Source organism: Pseudorasbora parva, chromosome 22 (assembly GCF_024679245.1).
Source record: "Pseudorasbora parva isolate DD20220531a chromosome 22, ASM2467924v1, whole genome shotgun sequence".
Taxonomy (NCBI): Eukaryota; Metazoa; Chordata; class Actinopteri; order Cypriniformes; family Gobionidae; genus Pseudorasbora; species Pseudorasbora parva.
The window spans coordinates 26,823,523-26,845,582 of NC_090193.1; the positions used below are offsets into that span (position 1 = coordinate 26,823,523).

A 22,060-nucleotide genomic window follows, 5' to 3' on the forward strand; every position below is an offset into this window, starting at 1 on the left:
GGGGTCAGTAAGAAATTAATAGTTTCATTCATCAAGGATGCATTAAATTGATTTAAAAAATACTTCTATGTTATTACAGAAGATTACTGATTCTCTATCAAAGAATCCTGGAAAAAAAGCATTATGGTTTTCAGAAAAATAATAAGCAACACAAGAGTCATACTGATAATATTTAGAAATGCTGAGCACCAAATCAGCAAATTAAAATGATTTATGAAGGATCATGTGACACTAAAGACTGAAAAGTTGCTGAAAATTCAGCTGTCATCACAGGAATAAATTACAGTAATAAAAAAACAAAATATATATATATATTTATATATATTTTTTTTTCTTCAAAATAAGTAACCTGGTTGCCTTACAATTTTTAGTTAATTGGAATTTAAAATTTGAGTTAATTCAATAAACATTTTTGAAAATTGACCATCTTTATTCAAATATTATTAAAAGATTATAAAAAATATTTTTTGTGTGAAGATGCAGTGAAACATGCCCAACAATTTCCTTCATTGTATCACCTCAAATGTTTTATTTTAATGAACTCAAAATTTTAAGAAAACCAGGTTACTTAATTTTTTAAGTTAAAGCAACATAATGTTTTTACAGTGCAGTTTTACTGTATCTTTGATCAAATAAGCCTTGGTAAGCATAAGAGACTTCAAAAACATTCAAAGAAAATTACCCACCCCAAGCTTTTGAACTGCTTTTTAATGTTTTAATATGTATTCTTTTTATATATATATTCTGGAAATGTTTCAACAATGAACTGTTAATGATATAACAGGTTGTTTTGGGGGGGATGCTGTTTCATGCATACTGAGCTTTTTACACTGTTAAAGACTTGGATTCCCATCCTAAACATTGACAAAGTTTCAAAAACTAATGTTGGACGTTTGATGGAGTATTTCTGTGTCAAAAAGAAAAATTTCTGGTTTCTCACAGGTTTCGCAGAGATTTTTCCAAGAATGGGTCGACTTGACGTTAATAGAGCGGAAGGTCCTTGTATGGGCCGTACGGGCTCTTCTCCCGGTAGGGTGCGCGTGCGCGCGTGACTAGAGCGAGAGAGGAAATGCACGCCGATAAACACTACTCTCAGCTGCAGATCCAGTCGTCCGTGAACACTTATGTCGTTATATTCCGCACCGCGCTCCACTTTATTCCTATGGGTGACATCAAGCGACTTTAACACTTCAGCACAGCATCCGGGAAGGCAGCGCTGCATTTGAACCGATTTGAACGCAGAAATGACGGGAAGCTTCACAATATCGCTTCCGTCGCGTCACAAAGTGGATTTCCACGGTCAGTGCTGTCACAGGACTTCACCAAATCATACCAAAGAAGTGTGTTTTTGACGGAGCGGTCCCAGCGATAAAGGTTCGGTCCTGCTTTGGAAGCAGCCGGTGAGTAAAACGGCTTCAAATGTCTGTGCTGTTGGCTCGTCGCGTGAGTAAACATCAGTAAACGACACGATCGCGTGCTTCGTCATTCAAATGCGCTAACGGACTCTACACTAGTCTGACGTGCAAAACCGTTTTGCTTGCTACTGCTAAGGTCGAACGTTAGTCGCATACAATAGTCCATAAACCGAATCATGTCCTCATAAACTGCGAGTAAACCCACACAAATGTTGACAGGCCACTAAATACAGTACATACCACAGAGCCGGACGTCCTGCTGTTGCTGTTTCTCCTGTTCAATTTATTTCAGCCTCTGAATTTGATTCTGGATCATATCTGTATTAGCTGAATCTGATCGATAGTGATGGGCTTCTCCAAGCTTGAGGACGTCACCACTTTGTGCGCATTCATCATTCTTTAGCTCCACCCACACGATACGCCTACAGGCGCTCGGTTTTTTCCGGAAAGACTCGGTACAGCCTATATTTCTTTTATAAATATAATAAAACTAAAGACTTTTCGGAGATATGAAGGATGCAATACTGAGAAATATTGACTGAGTGTTTCACCCCCCCTTTAAGGACACCCTGTAAGTTGTGTAAATAAATTATCTTGTAATGAACGTCAGTTAATTCCATCTACAAATAATATCTAAAATTAATGCTATATGGTCTTAAATTTGACTGGAAAAAGGCATGGGAATTGTAAACACCCAAAATATTGCCTTCGTTTAGAATAAGAAATCTGTTTGTCTTGGCTGTCAGTATTTACACTTGCTGTTTTTCCAAAATATTTTTATATTGTATGTTGAGTTTTATAGTTTGCAGAGGTAGATAAGGAACAGAGACATCAGATTTACACAGGGATTTAGCATTTTGAGACTGAGGTTTATAACAGAAGCCTATTCTTCACAGATACATTGCAGAAGATCTGATAAATGACATCCAGCCTGGCAACAGTATTGTTTGGCCTGTTCTGTAGACCTTATTCTGTTTTTTCTCATACAAAGTAATAATATAAAACATGCTTTAATAATAGCTATCTATAACTATAATAACTATCTTCCCACTAACACCGCACTCTAGGCTGGTCTCGCAGTACATAATCTAAGCCCACTCATGTGAGATAATTGCCTGTGATATAGACAAGGGTAATTATATAGAATGTACCAGTGAAGCTTGTCTGTCACACGGGAATGCAACTAAAAACTGGCAGCTAATGGACGTGCAAATGATCACTTAATAATATCCATGTTTTTTATGGTTATGCTCCTGAACTGATCTGTGATGGATCCATACATCAGGATACCATAATGTAATGGACAAGATGTAACAAAGAATGATCAAAATGGACATTTAAAAAAAAAAAAAAAAAGGAATATTGCTGTATTTAATTTAATTAAATCATGCATGTTCATAACTGTTTTTTAATGAATGTGCCCTCGTAATTTTTAATCAGAATAACTTCCCCATAGCTTTTGTCTGATAATGTTTACTGGTGCTTAACCATTTCTTTGTTTGATTCAGTTTCACTCTAATATACTTCACAATTGAGGAAGAAAATGCTATCGTAACTTCCGCATCATGCTGATTTAAATGCATTCTTTAAAATGCCTTGTCATGTTTGTATGGTAATCATCTGAATATGGGACCATCCTATTTCATTTCCATGATGCGGTGCAGGAGTTTTTTCTAAGGAGATCCATTTCATGTTAATCTTGGACTGTCACTTTCATTTTATCAGTTTCCATCGGCTATACAGCAACTTTTAGGAGTAAAATATGTAATTAATCTGTATATTTTTATCATATCTTTCTGAGATATTGTTACCACCTCTTTATTCTCACTGATCACAAAAGTTTTGGGGTCTTGTTCAAATTCAATCACTTTTGCCAAAACACTTTGACAAAAATTGACGTTTTAATGTTTTTGGTTTAGTCATCTTAAGCTAGATATTTTTACAGTGCATGGTTTATAGGTGTCCAGTCATCGCAATGAGGTTTCAGTTATGTTGTGAATGAACAGCTTGGGAATGTGCAGCATGGGTCACGTGGCTCTCTGTAGAGCCATTTGGGCTGTCTTGGGTAGAAGGAGCCCACGGCTGACTGAGTGAAACTCTAATCAGAGGTGACAGCCGGGATAGGTGACTTCCAGGCTTTATTAATAATGTGTTATGTTATGCTCTTTACTACACTCTGACCAAAAGCCAGGCAGTGTATGGCTTTAGTCCCTTTGGACATGTTTTTGATATTTTTTTTAGATGTTGGTGTTTAGTTCTTGAATGAATCAGAGTTTTGAATTTTGAATGAACCTTTTGAGTGAATCTTTAACATTTCCATTTCATGCATTTTTTGGTCTCTATTTATTTTTTTTATTTTTTTTGGTAGGAGGGAGGCTGGGAGTTACTGCATGCATTTCACCAAATGAGTCGGTGTTTGAATCTGAACGACATGCACAAGACTGAACGGGTTGAACCGAGACCTCATCTTTTGACTAAAATTAATCAAAGTCATTTTTTTTATGGAGGGGGATTTACTGACCACTGAACTGAATGTCAGCCTGACATGCAAGTTGAGAACATATGGAGCAAAGCATTTAGATCTACCTTGTCATTTTGGGGGGGGAAAGCTTAAAGGAGTAGTTCACTTTAAAATGAAAATTCCCCCATGATTTACTCACCCTCAAGCCATACATGGTCCTTCACCCTTAAGCCATCCTTTCTTCTTTCTGATGAACATAATCGGAGTTATATTAATAAATATCCTGACGCTTCCCAGCTTTATAATGGCAATGATGGGGTCCATTGAGTTTGAAGCTAAAGCACATCCATCCATAATAAACATACTTAAGACTTATAAACATACAATTTCTTACAAAAACCCATCAATTCGCTTCAGAAGGCCTTTATTAAGGTGCAGTGTGTAACATTTATGAGGATGCAATATAATATACTTAACTATTTTCAATGGCTTATGAAAACCTTACCATTATTAACCATTATTACCTTAGACCCGAGCCATATATTGTCATACACTGCTGTCTACATTACATACATTTTGCGTTGTTGTGTTTCTACAGTAGCCCCAAACCGACAAACTTCTCTACAGAGCGCTAGTCGCTCTCTGCTCTCTCCGACAATTACATTTTTGTAATTTTTGCTCCCCCGTAGCTTCTCTATGTGCTTCGAAAGGAAAGGGTGCCGCTAAAATTCACACACTGCACCTTAAAGCCCCCGAAGCAGTCTCAAGTACATTTATTATGGATGTATGCACTTTTTTTAGGCTTCAAACTCAATGGATCCCGTCACTGCCATTATAAAGCTTGGAAGTGTCAGGTTAGAGCTTGCATACTGCCTGCGTCATACGCGCGGCCCGAGCCGCACGGAAAATGCGTGCATGTTTCAAATAGAAGAGACGCCTATTTTTCATGCAACGCCTATTTTTTGCCGTGTTGGAAGCGTTTCCAGGCAAAATAGAATAGGAAATTATGTTTATATGCCATTTTCACATGAATACATATTAATAAATGACATTTTCATGTTTGAAAGTCTGTAGGTTAACATAAATGCAGATATAGGCCTAATTGTAATAATAAAAAACAAAATGATCGATTTTGAAATATTAAACCTGTCAACACAGAACTAAATATTCTATAGCCTATTTTGCCGTCAATGCCATAAATATGTATGGTCTATAGGCTACTGCCGACGTTGTCTTTGCTGTATCAATAGGCAATATATTTATATTTAACATGAAGTATAGGGCTTCCCTGTACATCAATACCAGCAGAAGCGCCGCGTCAGACTGGTGTGCAAGGAAAGGGAAAACACCACGCACCTCGCGGCTGACACGCAACAGAAACGCCACGCTTGCAGTGTGTCTCCGGCCTAAGAGTAATTTTCATTTTAAAGTGAACTACTCCTTTAAATACGTTTTCTGCGTGTCTCTGTGATTCACCCAATACAAAACATACACTTGTCGCCACCTACTGGCTTCGTACTGTAACCTGCAGGAATCAATTCAAACAAATCAATTCAATTCACGCTTATTTGTATAGCGCTTTTCGCATATCGTTCAAAGCAGCTTTATAGAAAATGCATGTGTCTACATCACAATTTTAAGTGATTTGCATTCCGAGGAGACTGTTGTGTATTTCAGAAAAGTACACAAATCACAGAGTTGGCTAACAATGTATTAATACCAGTGTAATAATTTTAGGCACAAACAATGGGCTAAATGAAGTAAAGAATACACGTTGTTGTTAACAATGATTAGGGTATATAAAAAAATGAATTTAGCATGGCTGCATGTTGATGCCGAGTTGGAGTCTAAGTCGTCTCTTTATCTTTGAGTGTTGGTCATCTGAATCAGAAAGATTCGCTTCACTTGGATTAATTAAAATCCCCACCACTATTCGATATGGATAATTTGTCAATAATAATGCACATTTAGGCATATTTGTTTTTTTATTGGCTAGGGTGAATGATAACATTTGGTAAACTGAATCTCCACACAAGAATTCCCTGTAGGCCTATTTTAAATCCACTTTTAAACAGTTGATTAATTTATGATATTCATGAAATTAATTAATTCATAATCAGTTATTGACTATTAGATTAAACACATAGGACTTAAGTAGGCTAATAATAATATCTGGTGGTAAGTATATTCATAAATGTGAAGAGCTCATAGAACATTCAAGAATGTAGCCTACGTGTAACAGGTTTATTTTGGTTCATTTATTTCAGAGCATTTTTTTTTTCTTCTATGGCCTTCTCCACTACCGGATAACACTAACCACAGTAAATGCTTATAATAGTTTCAACATTATTAATCATGCCAGCCTGATGTGCTTTGTGGGGTCCGTCGGCCAACTGCGCATGCGTACTATCGAAGAGTCAACGCTAGACTGACACTAAACCCTCCGGTTTCCTCTTTATGCGCGTTCGCCAAACATAACACTGCTGCACTTTACTTTACCTCTGTGCGAACTTTTCAAACAGCTTGACATTTTCCTATCTACTTCCTCACCAACATTATCATCCTTTTTAATGGGCTTACAGTGAACATTTCTTTTATTATTTGCATTTCCCTAATTTTCCTCCAAAATGCCTGAGTTCATATCAGTGGATGAGTTTATCGTGGAGACTTTGGAGGACTACAGCTCTCCCACCACCTCTTCATTCTACGCCAAAATGACAAGTTGCCGAAATTCCGCCAACATTATCGAAGAGGTATGAGATTGTGCCTTTATGTGCTGCTGCCTTCTTTTGTATTCGCTTCTTAATTAGTCTTTGACAGCTGAACAGCATGATGAATGAAATGAAGGTGTTCTCTCCAACACCAGGAGCAGCTCTCAACGTGTTTGTGTGAAGGCAATATGCTTTTTATCCTGTTTTACAGTGCCGTTTTGCATTGCAGAACTGCTTAAGCCAATGAACGTGTTGTCTTTCATATTTTCCCCTATACGAGCACTGCTTCAAACATTACTACAGCAGATACTGATGCTCTTTGTCTTGTTGAATCCATTGGGCTGAGCGTAGCTATTTCCAAAAGCCCAAACCATGTGTTTTCAAGCTAGATCGTCAGTTTTAGCGTAGCAAATTATTGTAGTCGTATAATCAGGTTGCTTTTAAAATGGTTAAAATTAATTGAAATAATGTACGACCCTTTTCCTGTGGTTTCTGTATCTATCGTCCAACTGAAAGAGGAAGGATCTCACATTTCATTGCGCGTTAACGGCTACATTTCCTCTTCGTTTTTGTGTAAATTAAATTGCGCCGAAGTTCTGCATTATTTACCTTTGTGTAACAATATAGGTTATTTTGCGCTCTACTTCGCATCTCGCGCCTCTCATCTCATATCCCTCCTCGTGCGTCAATACGAGTTTCTGCTGTATTATCACAAGCACGTGCCTTTCGCCCACTGTTTATTGAGCTGCATAAACAAAAGCCGGCTTGGGATTCATGGATCTTCTAGAACCAAGGAACCAGCACACGAATACGACCGTCATGTTTATGGATCCTACATCTATTGTTGTTGTTGTTGTTGAAACAAACCTCAGCCAATCGTTGCTTTCTGATTTTAGGGTTAGGGATGGGAGGATTGGTTGATAGAGATGTTGCTCCAGGAGGACCAGGACCAACAAAGGATGTTAATCCAGAAACATGTCCTGTTAGTGGATGTCATGTTGTGCATGTGATAGAAATCAGAGAGGTAGAGAGAATCATTTTACTGCTGTTTGCTATCCTTAAATGCAAAACTGCATGTAGCCTAAAGATACAGTTACTCGCTGTAAAATGCAGCACAGAGGTGTGCTTTTGTCATTATAAAAGGTACAATAGGCTATATAAACACATTTTAATATTTAAACAAATTCAATATATGCAATAAGCTGTAAATAATTAAATATGTGCCATGACCATTATTATTATTATTATTATCCCATATATAGTGATTTATATAGATCAGTGGTCATGACTATTTTTATTCGTTAAAGGTTTAAAGGTTATTTAATCAGTCTATATTTTTGTTTACATTTATTACTTTAGATTTTATATATATATATATATATATATATATATATATATATATATATATATATATATATATATATATATATATATATATATATATATATATAATATACAGTAATTTAATACAAATATATATATATTTTTTTATCATATGGCATATAGGCAATTTTTATTAACATAGGCTTATTTATTCGTCCCTGAATGAACAATGTGAATCAATATTTAGCTATTGCATATTTTTGACACAGCACAGATCCTCATGTTCCTAATAAAGTAACACGTTTATTTGCTAACCAAAGCCAATTTTAATGCACATTAATTCTGAATCCCAGTTGTGCCAATTTGAACAGTGGGGTCAGGGTGGTAAGAAATGAACGATGACTGCTTTAATAAGAGTGACATAGTGGAATGTGAAGTAACCATGGCGATGACCTGGTCTGTGCAATTCACATGCAGCCATACAAATTGAACAGTGCATCACATTACATGCTTGATTGTGATAGGATAGGACCTTTAATATCTAGTGAGCTTTGCACACGCACTGCCTCGGGGGGTTCAGGACAAAAAGGGTATGACCACTGAGTGGTGTTCTTTCTTCTGAACTTGTCTCCACTATCCAAATCATTCCTCAGCTTTTATAACAAAAAGACCAGACTTCATTAATGAAGGACACCTCAGTTTAATCTGCCTTAGTGCAGAATTTTCAGGCACTGAAGCAAATCTGCGTGGACAAGCCCTTAAAAACAACATATTAGAAGCACAGAAGGACAAATTTATGAAATCTATGACTTAAAGGGGTAATTACCCCAAAAAGGAAAAACCTCACCCATATGTTGTTCCAATTCCAAACCTGTAAGGCTATTTCTTTGGTGGAACACAACAGAAGTATGATTATCTCCATATGACAACTTAGTGGCGCTCAAAACAACATTGGACCCCATTGACATTTATTGTATGGATGAGAAAATATATGGACATTTTTCATAATATCTTGATTCTCTCTTGTTACAGTATTAATGGGACCATTCCCAGTTCATTCAATGTTGAATCTCACTTGCCTTTTTATATTTGAATTCGTGAGAAGTCACCAACCTGATATTTTAAGAGGATCAGGGAAATAAGACAACACAGATGCTTTGCCTTAATCTGCACTGACCTCAAGAGAGATAATGGGAACCCCATGCTATAATAGAGCCTGTGTTTGGGTCATGGGACATCATGACAAAGCAAGAACTGGAGAGATTTCCCTGGACATTTCTGATGATGATCCAATACCCACCTCAGCTATCTCTCTTCAACACAAAATGGTGATTCTGAATTCCCATTGTTGTTGAAAGTTAATTGAAATGAGGGGCGATTTGGGATTAGCAGATGCTATACGGAGAGGAATAATGAAAGATAATTGGAGTGCTTGGATAATCTGCCACACCAACAGGAACAGCCGAAGCTGTTGTTGTGTCATGCCTTGTTTTTCTATATAAAGTAAAGCAGGGCTACCCATTCATTTAAAGCAGAGACACCTGATATTACTATTATCCTCATTCCTGGAACATTTGGTAAGAATGAGCAAAGGGTACACTCACCAAACAAAGGGTTTATTCATCATTAAAATTTTTTACATATAGGTAGTAATGAGTAGAATATTTAAAATGAATTGAAATGAATTATATTAATATTTAAAGCTACAATGTGTGATCTTTTCCCCCATATAGCGGTGAAAAGGTATATGACCATCCAGTGAATAATAGTTTCTGTTCCTCTCAGTTCTGATTTCATTTTAACTCCTACGGTGGCCGATTTAGTCCAAGATTAACATGGCAATCCCCCTCTTCACATTCGACACGGTTCCATCGAGTGTTAAAACGCGAAAGGCGAAGCTTGAATTTACGGGTATGTCCCTCTTTGGCTAATGTACTTTCAAGATGGAGGAGCAACATGGCGACCAGCATTCGAACCCCTCACCCGTATGTATTTTCAATGGCATATTATAAACTTACGAGAACACTTTATTACTTGAAAGGAGTAAATATACATTAATAAGCATATATTTTTGAAAGAACTAATTGTTTTTAGCTAAGAATAAACTAAAAAAGTTACACAGTGTAGCTTTAAGGAAAATAATAACTATGGAGAGCACCATTCAAGTAAAGGTAATAACCCTGCAGCATTGTTTCCCCAGAGACCCAGTTAAATGCATAATTGTCATTGTATTACTGCAGCTCAAGCCAATTTGATGCACTTACCTAGTGCTTTCACACACATTGATCCCATTTGCTTTTGGACTTAAAGGGACAATTCAGTCATTATTTACCTGGCCTCATTTAATTTCAAATCTGTATTTCCTTTGTGGAACATAAAAGAAGATATTTTGAGCAGTGTCTCAGTGGGGTTTTGCTTCATAACAGTGGAAGTCAATGGTAACCAAGACTTCTTAAAATATCTTCTTGTGAATTCCTTACAAGAGTCATGTAGGTTTTGAACATCAATTTAAATGTTGAGTTCAGTATGTCATGAAGCCCCATGGCAACACCTTGCACTTGCAAAGTAAGGGACATCAGCATGTGTGTTTTGGTTTTATTTCATGATAAACCTGCTCTGTATTCTTCCGGATTTAATGTTTTATGCTATTTCTGACCTTGTGTGTGTTTACCTCAAACTACTCTCAGTCTTTAGAGCACTGCAGAAACAATATAAATAGCATGCCTCACCACTATATATGAGACCCACAGGTCTGAATAAATGATCATAGTTGTTCTGGACTACATTTTTTTTCTTCGTATAAACTAATATGGGTACCCCAGATGCCAGTGGAAAAAATGACTTGCCAGTTTCTCGTTACTTTTTACCTTATCTTACTTATACATTGTAAAAAAGAAAAGTTGACATAACTTAAAGTTGTAAGGCAACTTGCTGGCTGCACATTATTTTTGAGTTTACACAACTTTTACACAAAGTATAGTTCACTCAGCTCCATTAACTGAGCAAGGTCACATGTCTCCCAATTTAAGATCTTTTGTTCAGCTGATTCAATCTTTATAGTTTTTTGATTTTGTGTTGAATTTTTTGTGTGTCACCATAGTGTATTCTTTAGTTGGGCAGTTTGACAACTTTTTAATATTAGTGTTTCTCTGGCTGCTGAATGAGAATTTAATCATTGTGTAGTGGTTTAATTTACTGATATTATGACTGAGTTTAATATAAACAATATACTATTAACTTAGTTTTATTGTATTTCTAGAAAAGCAGATCCAGCATGGTTTTAATCGGAAAAGCAGAATATGGTTTAAAACCAATACATTAAAGGGGTGGTTCCGTGTTTTTTTTCTAGGCTTGGTTGTGTTTATGGGGCGCAGTATAACATGTCTTAATACGTATTTTTCTTATATTTTACCTTTATTTCACACTGCTGTCTCCACTGTCCTTTGAACGACTCATTTGCTTCCTGTTTCTATGAAGCCCATCACTCCGAAAAACGCAATAGTCTTAGATTGGTTAGATGGCCAAATGTAGTTTCATGTATCTTTATTGGCTGAAGTGCCAAGCACAGGTTGTCTGGAAACACCACGGCCCTTACCATTACGGGCAGAAGTCACATCTGGGGCAGTGTTTATGTTAATACCAAGGGTTTATGATGCCACCAACCCGGGAAGAAGCTCGTTGTAGTCCAAACCGGCCGTTTTTGTAGGCAATAAACTGGCATAACTTTAAAAGACAATATCTCTGTTTGCATTGAACTTTCAGCGCAGTAACTTTACAGATACTGTTTATGCTCAAGCAGCAACATTAGACACTAACTAAAGTTAAAAAAGTGAAATCACATGCAACCTTTAAGCACTTTGACCTCCTGTGAGATTTACTTACCCACTTAATTGCAATTGCAAACCAAATTTACAATTAATGCTAAGTTGGTCCAACAATTGTTGTACCAACTTCTTTTCTTAAGCCAACTTTTTTGCATTTAATTGTCTAGAACAATCATTAGCCTACATTTTTGATGAGTTGGATTTTTGTAAATGACAATTAATGAATGTGAGGAAGTGAACTCTACCATGTGGTATCATCGTGGTATAGTTTAAGTTTCACTTCTGGCCGTCTTGGTTAAGGCGCTAAAATCCACCAGTGGTGAAGAAAGTGAACCGTGTGTGTCTGTGTGGGCTGTGCTTCATTAAGCACAAAAGAGGGAGATAAATATCTGGTTGTGCTCCTCAATTATAAAATGCCTCAGACATCAAAATATTGAAACATGGAGCTTTTATGTGTCAGTACATTACGGTCTGTGATCAGTACAAGAAGCATTTTTGGTGTGTTTTCTGTTGTGGTGAATGGTTAACATTTTAGGTTCTTTAAATTTGATTTAAATAACAATTTGAATTACTTCAGTAAATTTAGACATTTAGACATGTTTTCTTGCAGGGAATAGGATTTATTTAAAATGTGAGAAGCAGCTCTGTTGTCAGAGGAATATCGTTACTGGTCATTTGTACAATAATTCAAAATGTTACAGTGTCTTGCGAAAATATCCGCCCCCCTTGAACTTTGCAACCTTTTGCCACATTTCAGGCTTCAAACATAATGATATGAAACTGTAATTTTTTTGTGAAGAATCAACAACAAGTGGGACAACGAAATTTATTGGGTATTTCAAACTTTAAAAAAAAAAATAAAAAACGGAAAAATTGGGCGTGCAAAATTATTCGGCCCCCTTAAGTTAATACTTTGTAGCGCCACCTTTTGCTGCGATTACGTTTGTAAGTCGCTTGGGGTGTGTCTCTATCAGTTTTGCACATCGAGAGAAATGTTTGCCCATTCCTCCTTGCAGAACAGCTCGAGCTCAGTGAGGTTGGATGGAGAGCGTTTGTGAACAGCAGTTTTCAGTTCTTTCCGCAGATTCTCGATTGGATTCAGGTCTGGACTTTGACTTGGCCATTCTAACACCAGGATATGTTTATTTTTGAACCATTCCATTGTAGATTTTGCTTTATGTTTTGGATCATTGTCTTGTTTGAAGACAAATCTCCGTCCCAGTCTCAGGTCTTTTGCAGACTCCATCAGGTTTTCTTCCAGAATGGTCCTGTATTTGGCTCCATCCATCTTCCCATCAATTTTAACCATCTTCCCTGTCCCAGCTGAAGAAAAGCAGTCCCAAAACCATGATGCTGCCACCACCATGTTTGAAAGTGGGGATGGTGTGTTCAGGCTGTGTTGCTTTTACGCCAAACATAACGTTTTGCATTGTTGCCAAAAAGTTCAATTTTGGTTTCATCCGACCAGAGCACCTTCTTCCACTTGTTTGGTGTGTCTTCCAGGTGGCTTGTGGCAAACTTTAAACAACACTTTTTTTCTTCTTGTTACTCTTCCAGAAAGGCCAGATTTGTGCAGTATACGACTGATTGTTGTCCTATGGACAGAGTCTCCCACCTCAGCTGTAGATCTCTGCAGATCATCCAGAATGATCATGGACCTCTTGGCTCCATCTCTGATCAGTCTTCTCCTTGTATGAGCTGAAAGTTTAGAGGGACGGCCAGGTCTTGGTAGATTTGCAGTGGTCTGATACTCCTTCAATTTCAATATTATCGCTTGCACAGTGCTCCTTGGGATGTTTAAAGCTTGGGAAATCTTTTTGTATCCAAATCCGGCTTTAAACTTCTCCACAACAGTATCTCGGACCTGCCTGGTGTGTTCCTTGTTCTTCATGATGCTCTCTGCGCTTTAAACGGACCTCTGAGACTATCACAGTGCAGGTGCATTTATACAGAGACTTGATTACACACAGGTGGATTCTATTGATCATCATTAGTCATTTAGGTCAACATTGGATCATTCAGAGATCCTCACTGAACTTCTGGAGAGAGTTTGCTGCACTAAAAGTGAAGGGGCCGAATAATTTTGCACACCCAATTTTTCAGTTTTTGATTTGTTAAAAAAGTTTGTAATATCCAATACATTTCGTTCCACTTCATAATTGTGTCCCACGTGTTGTTAATTCTTCACAAAAAATTACAGATTCATATCTTCATGTTTGAAGCCTGAAATGTGGCAAAAGGTCGCAAAGTTCAAGGGGGCCGAATACTTTTGCAAGGCACTGTATATGCCATATTATATTATAATAATATATACAGCATTCTCCACTATTAAAGGGATAGTTCAGCCAAAAATGAAAATTAGCCCATGATTTACTCACCCTCAAGTCATACTTGATGTATATAACATTCTTCTGACGAATGCAATCAGAGTTATATTTAATCTAATTCAAGTTTTATAACAGCAGGGATTGTTGCTCTGTTTTTGAAGTCCATTAAAAAATGCATCTGTCTGTCAAATAACGTGCTCCACGTGGCTCTGGGGGCTTAATAAAGGCCTTCTGAAGCAAAGTGATGTGTTTGTGTAAGAAAACTATCCATATTTAAAACTTTATAAAGTAAAGTTCCAGCTGATCACCTTCCGTGGAAAAGTGTTGAAAGTGCCATCTCGCAGTTCAAGATGCTTATTCTATGTCGAACGAATGTAACTGCATAAGCCTTTTGAACTGCAGAGGCACTTTTACCACTTTTTCCATAAAATGAAAACCGAAGGCAATCGGCCTAAACACCAATTTTTTTTTTTTTACTTTATAAAGTTTTAAATATGGATATACACAAACACACAGACGACACCCCATTATAAAGCTTGGATTTTATTTGTCTGAAAGAAGAATGTCATATACAATTAGGATGACTTGAGGGCGAGTAAACAATCTGCTAATTTTCATTTTTGGATGAACTATCCCTTTAAAATATTATTTCATATTTGGTTGAAACCCCAAACAGAGTCAACTAATAATATAATTCTAAATGGAATTTGTTGTTATATTACAGTCTTATATTTGATCCTTTTGTTATTATGTAAAACATTTCTAAATTTGAAATGTTATATGCTGTATTATAGTATAATATTATAAGTATAATAAGTATAATATTATATATTATCCCATATTAAGATATATTTTTTTCGAAGAAGTACTTTTCCACATTTTTGTGTAACTTCTCAATTTTATATTCATTCATCCCTCCATTTAACTGCTTGTTCTTGCACACCATATTATAATATTATGATCCCATCTTAAGATATTTCATATTGGTGTGAAAAACATTCACAACAAAGTTTAAACAGAGTTTCTGTAGTTTAAGGAACCACAGTATGTAAAGGAGTTCAATGCTTCCTTCCCAATCACAATGGTAGGAAGAATAAGATGGCAGTTCTTTTGGTATAAAAATGTAAATGTATAATGAACCTACAACATTTTGTCCCATCACTGCATCTGTTTACTATGAATATTTATGTTAGTTTATCACTGGTCTTACTTTGTTCTGTCGTTTCTATGTGTGGTGTAGGGAATTTCACACACACTAAATGCACACAAAAGCCAATCCAAAAGGCCATGCACTATTGCTGAAATATAGAACAAAAGACCTGTGAGGTTAGTCGTGCTGAGTACAGAATTCACACTTTGCCTAGTCAGGGGAATGTGAATTTCACCATGGAATGCTGTTCCAGGTGAAATACCACATGGTCGAATTGTTGTTGGCCCAGAGTACACATAACAGAGGTAATAGGAATGACTAAAAATAAGAAAGTCAAATATCCTTGATGCAAAACAAGCAGCTCTAAATTTGAATGTTCAGTTTCTGTTTGCTTAATTTAAAGGATATTTCACCAAAAAAATTAAATTTTGTAAGTATATATTCATCTTCATGTCATTCCAAACCTGTATGACTTTCATCACTGGAACACAAAGGAAGATAATGAAAGAAGTGGATAGCGACTAGCAGTTTTCACAGTCTACACAAAAACAAAATAAAGCATCATAAAAGTAGTCCATATGACTTTTACACTATTTTAGTCTTCTGAGGCCATATTTTTGTGTGAGAAACAAACCAAATTGTTTATAAGTTGGCCTCCATTGTCAGCATGCACTTTGGAAACAGCTGCTTGGAAATTCTACAATCATTTTCTCCTTTTGTGTCGCACAGAAGGAAAAAGTCAAGTTTAAGAGTGAGTAAATAGTGCCGGAATATTCATTTTGGGATCAGCTATCCCTCTAAAGCACCGGTTCTATGACAGTCGGCTCTTGCTCATTGTCAGATGATTTCACATCACACCCAACATGTTTCTCAGTTGTACTGTATGAGGAGTTCATAACGGGCTTTCTGAACTAATAACAGTGAATTACATTTTCCTCTTCACACTATCATGTGTGACACCAATGCATATTAATTGCTTATAATCCTTTATGCTGCCATTTGACAGGCCTGTTTCCTTAGAGAATAAAAACAGCAAGATAAGACACGAGTGTTAGAGGCAGAGGTCCTCAGCTTTAAAACAGGAAGAAGTCTCCATAGAAACTGAGATTTTTTTGAAGGAAGTTGATTTCATCAAGGCTAAGGAGAACAAAGAATTGAGTTCAACTCAGTTTTCTGCGTAGTTGCGTCACAGTTTTAATCATGTTATGAAATTTCTCTGGTGCACGTAACATTCAGTATAGTAAACATGACATAAATACAGTCAAGTTTCTTTTTTCCATTCCACTGTCTTCCGTCTAACGTTTTTAAAGTCGGCATAACTTTTTTTATTGTGATGTATATCCATGCGAAACGCTTCTTTAACAAAACAAAACAAAAGTAGGGTGGGACATGATTTCGTCCATCTGGAATGAATTGGATGGTTGTGGTTTGCTATTGCTGTGATCTCGTGAGTGACAGGTTACCCCGCCCTCATGCAAGTAAACAAGTGATCAGAGAAGAGAGATATTGCTAAAACAAAACTATAATCACTGGCTTCCGGGAACGGGCGTACTCAAGCCGAATTCCATCGGACAACTAACCTCTGAGTCTGATCTACAAATGACATATAGTGCTTCCCAAACTTTTCACTTTTTTACTCCATGGACCCGCTTTTATTAAAAGTGTTAAGTGATATCTGATCATCAAAATGGTGATGATATGAATTTGATGTTACTTGACTGCAGCCTTTGACATGATTGACCATAACATTCTTAACTCGAACACCTAGTGGGTTTGAAAGATACTGTCCTGAAATGGTTTCAGTCGTACTTGAGTGACAGATATTTTTCAGTGAATTATAGCAATATAACTTCTGGGAAAATGCGTCTTCCTTGGGGGGTCCTGCAAGGGTCCATCCTTTCCCCTGTATTTCTCCTTATACCTGCTTCCTCTGGGTAACATTCTTAGAAAATAAGGCATATACTTCCATTGTTACGCCGGCAAAACTCAATATCTACCACTCAGGCGCTCATCTAGCACTTTTGGGTCACTTTTACAATGTTTAAATTATATTAAAATATGGATGGCGAAAAACTTTTTAATATTAAATGCAGGTAAATTGTGGATGTTTTTGTCTTCGGCCACCCAAATAATTCCACTCAAGCTCTTTTAGATTTGAGTTCCCTGGCACCATTCTCTAAATCTTTAGTAAGAGACCTAGGTGTTTTAATCAATAACAACTTAAAAATGGACAAGCACATTTATTTATTTGGTTCGGACCTCTTTTTATAACATACATTTTGGAGTGCTATTTGACCCTGTGTAGTATTACACTATCAAATGTACTGTTGTAGATAATAGACTTCTCAGTTTGATCCTCATTGGCATGGACTGAACATGGCAGCTGATCTCGAGTCTCGTCCTTTTTTCACAACTGGAGCAAACAAATGAATCTGCTTTGCAAAAAGCTCTTTGGGGAAACTCTCAAGTCTTAAACTCAAATCTGAGATTCTCTCTTTGTGAAAATGTGATTATGCTAAATCACCTGTGGTTAAAAAGACAGGAGATGTTCAGGACGTTGCTAAATGGGCTGATGGGATATGAGCTAGGGAAGCGTTACGGCCCTCTGCAAGGCTTCATTCTACACCCGGAGGAATAAACTGTTTATCCTGAGTGAAGGGAGGGATAATTGGGGGACAGGAAATACAGTCCCATTAAGTCTGTATAGAAACTAGATTTGCATAGACAGTAAAACTACAGGCACAATTCAATTATGGAATTAAATCTAAATGAATCACGTTTTCTTATTTTACAACATGAGCCCTACACTAGTAGGTGAAAATACATTTTACAACATGCCAAATTGTTGACAATTTCACCCTTGCACTAGTCACACTATTTTGAACCACACACAGCAATGTATCATGCTCTCAAGATGGCAAGCGAATATGAAGCTGCTAATTAATTTTTCTTGCAGTGACATAACAACCAGACTTCATGCAGTAGCTGCCTTACAGTAACCAGATTGTTGCTTATTTCAGTAGATTAAATTTTGGGACAGAAAATGTAGCAGGTGTTATTTCAGCAGCCCAGTTTCACAGGGCAAACTCTCTGAGCATTTCATGATTTCATAACCTTTTCATGACTGCATGTAATTGCTGTTTTTGAAACAGGAAATGTGTTAATGTAAGGAGCCATTTCAAGCTGTGTTTGTGCTAGACAATATGTGTGTCTTTATGTGTGGTTCTTTGTGTGTTTGTGCGTGTGTGTGTGTGTTTGTGTGTGTGTGTGTGTGTGTGGGGGGGGGGGGGGTTGCCTGTATTTCAACACCATTTTAAACAAATTGAAGTGATGGTATATGGTCTGGAATGAAAATACATTTACATTTATGCATTTGGCAGACGCTTTTATTCAAATTTACCTTTAGTGTATTCAAGATATACAGTAATACAGTTCAAAGTTTAGAGTCTAAGATTTTTAAATGTTTTTGAAAGAAGTCTCTATCTGTTCACCAAGACTGCATTTATTTGATAAATAAAAACAGTAATATTGTGAAAGATTATTACAGTTTCAATGTATTTCTGTTCTGGCAAAGCTGAATTTTCAGCATCGTGCTGCTTAATATTTTTTGTGGTACATTTTCCCAGGATCCTTTGATGGATAGAACCCTATGTCTTATTTACATTAAAAATGTCTAATTCCTAACACTGTGTTGATTTTTTTCTTTCTTTTGAAAGGCCTTGGACTCTGACCGCACAATCTTACAGAAAATGAAGAAAGCAGCCAAAGCAAAGCATATCTCTGGACAAGGTAACATGAAATAATATTGAATCTGTTGGGTTTGTTTGTGTTTAAATGTGTGAGAAATTACCTCAAAGGGTACCATTTCTCGTTTTGTCAGGCGCTTTGGTTGGGGGCAGCATTTTGTCACAAATGCTAGTCTTCAGTTTACCATATGTAGTTGTTTTTATTTTAATGCGCATCAGAGTGTAAGCAGCGTTCATTCATTTGATTCTATGTTAATTCATTACTCAGATTGACAGGGCATGCAAAGCATTTCCTCCTGCACATCTACATATGAATATGAATGAAGTGGAAGGCAAATGCCTCTGAGACCCAAACCCATCAACACCTCTTTGTGTTTTTTTTTAGTGTCATATGCTTTTAGTCAAATTTCCCTGTTTTCTTGGTTATATGTTTTTGGTTGTACTGAATTTCTGCTGTTGTTCTCCCTCCAGATCACATATCACATTTGGAGTCATACATCAATTCCATGGAGAAGTTGGCTGTAAATTTCCGCAACAATGGAGAACAGGAAGTGGCCTCTGCCTTTAATAAGTTCGCAGAATTCTCCAAAGAACTGCTGATGCCAATGAAGAACTTGGTGAGACACTTGGAGCTCCAGGGAGGGTTTTCTGTTAGGCTTCTGCATAATCCCAAAGAGTTTTTTGAATATTAGTCACAGTTTGGACTTACAAGATAGGCCTTATCTGCAAACAGCTTAGCTTCCCCGCCAAAGGTTTTCTCACCTCGCTGTCCACAGTTCCTTATCCTTTCCAGACATGTCCCTATTAAATTGATTTTAAAGTAAAAAACATGTTTTAATGTGCTTGTTTGCAAGTAAGCATATACTGGGTCTAAATGTGTTTTCCCAGCTCACAATGTCCGTTTGAATATTTCTGTTTTATCAGTTGAAGAGCATGTTGCACAATGTCAACTTCTTCCTTGACTCGCTGGTAAAAGGGGATCTGAAAGAGGTCAAAGGTGTAAGTTGAACTCCATAATACAATACATTACTGTCTTGTTTTTTCTTGGTAAATGTATAGATTGTGATTATTTAGGTTTCATTATAGGCAAGTTCTCAAATTGTTAGGTTGATAATGGGATTTGCAATGCAAAAAGGTAAAAACAAAAACTATAAAAAATTGTCTTAGTTTAATGTACAATGTTTTATTTATTTTAAACTTGTTATAAATTCAGAGTAAATGTGAAATATCTAATAAATGTTAAAAGTATGAACTTCATAGTTTTAAAAATACATATAATTTGGTAAATGGCAAGTATTTGCTTGGGCTTTAACTAATTTTATGTGCATATTAGCATATTTGAATATATCTCATTTAAAATATTTGTATAAATATTACATTTGCCAGGACATTTTTTTTTAATAGAACCCAACTGTATTACATTATATTGAATGATTATTCTAATACCATGATACGAAAAAACAAGAAATTGCAATGGTACCATGTAACTTTTTGATATTTTTGTTGCTTGGTTAGTGTTCCAGTATATATGATTTAAATTATAGATGAAATGCATTGGATATTATATCCCAGAAGGCAAGAAGACGTGTGTTTTCTGTCTCTACAAGTAGAAATCCATTACATAGACCATTACCATAAGCTCAGTGTTTAATATGAGCAGATGGTAATAAGACAGATGATGACTTCTGTTAATTCTGTCTTGATTTTCTTGTCTTTTACTGAAAGATGATGTAATTCTTACTCTGTTCTAAACTCTTTTTTATGTTGTCAGGACCTGAAAAAACCTTTTGACAAAGCATGGAGAGATTATGAAAATAAATTGTGAGTGGTTTTTATAACACTGTTTTTAAATTAAGCTTATTCCTATGCTATTTCTAACTGTGTTTTTGACACCCACTGAGCTGTGGTTTATTTAGATTCATTAGATGAGATATTGCAAAAGCTTCAAAATAAGAAAGAGAAAAAGAAAACATTTTATCCCTGGTCTATCACGACCATCTGTTTGTGTGTTTCAAACAACAACCAATTTTAGGAACTGTGTAGGATTATGTTCTGTACCTCAGTGTGTTGTATATTCACTTAAGCATCACAATCACTTTCACTTGTTCTCTTTTTCTTATATTTCTTAACATCTTTATTACAAGTCATGGCTGTTAAAACCAGTATTTCCCAACATGTTTTGCCTTATGTACCTTCATAACAACATAAGTAGGGCTTATGTTCCTTTAAGTGTTCCTTCAGCATGGACACCAAGTCAGAAATGTGGTCCTTTTTGCAGATATTATAATGGATATCATGTAGCAATAGCATTAATAGTATGAAATTCATATTTTTTAAATAAAGCTCAGACGTAGCACAAATATTCTCTCGTGTCATCCACACAAATGTATAAAATGATTTTAAGTTATAGGATTATAGCAAAATCGAAACCCTATGACCTTCTAATCGAACTTCCTGATCCTTGATTCTTAGATCCTTTCAATACTTCCTGTATCGTTATTTTGCTCCTTCTAATTTCTGTTCTTCATTTAATTGTAATTCTCGTAAGTGTCTCGCTTCACTTCTCTTACAATACTTTTGTATTGTGTTTCTAATTTACTGTAGCCACAAATCTAAATACATTCCATCTGTTATGCAATGCACAATACAAAAGTCCTGACCACACTGTCACACGCTCTCCTTTAGCACTAAGATCGAGAAGGAGAAGAGGGAACTGGCGAAGCAGTATGGTATGGTGCGCACAGAGGTGAGCGGAGGAGAGATTGCAGAAGAGATGGAGAAAGAGCGCAGGATGTTCCAGCTACAGATGTGTGAAGTAAGATCCGCTCGTGTTTGTGTAAGCTGCTATAGAGGAACATGACAGATTAATGCTGAGATCAACTCCTCTGTGTTATCATCTGTACATTTAAATGGGAAAAACATTTCCACTGTTATTTTAAACCAGGGTTTTTTTCAAACTTGTTGTTGTCCAGCATGGGTGAATATAATATGATAATCCTGTTTATGATGTGTGGGGGAAAAAATAAGTTTGATTATTATAAAGTGTGATTAAAATAAAATTGCTGAGTTAACAAATTGCACTTATAATAATTTTTTTAACCCC

At 36.3% G+C, this 22,060-nt stretch overlaps 1 protein-coding gene across 1 annotated transcript in view; it reads left to right on the plus strand.

Annotated features, from left to right (window-relative positions):
* The first annotated feature begins 6,304 nt into the window (after positions 1-6,304).
* unm_sa1614 (un-named sa1614) overlaps positions 6,305-22,060 on the plus strand; it is a 44,097-nt gene continuing 28,341 nt past the window's right edge. Inside the window, 6 exon segments of the mRNA XM_067431894.1 lie at positions 6,305-6,629; positions 18,928-19,000; positions 19,429-19,574; positions 19,882-19,956; positions 20,729-20,778; positions 21,643-21,772. Coding sequence (XP_067287995.1) covers positions 6,504-6,629; positions 18,928-19,000; positions 19,429-19,574; positions 19,882-19,956; positions 20,729-20,778; positions 21,643-21,772 — 600 coding nt within the window. The 5' untranslated portion in view covers positions 6,305-6,503.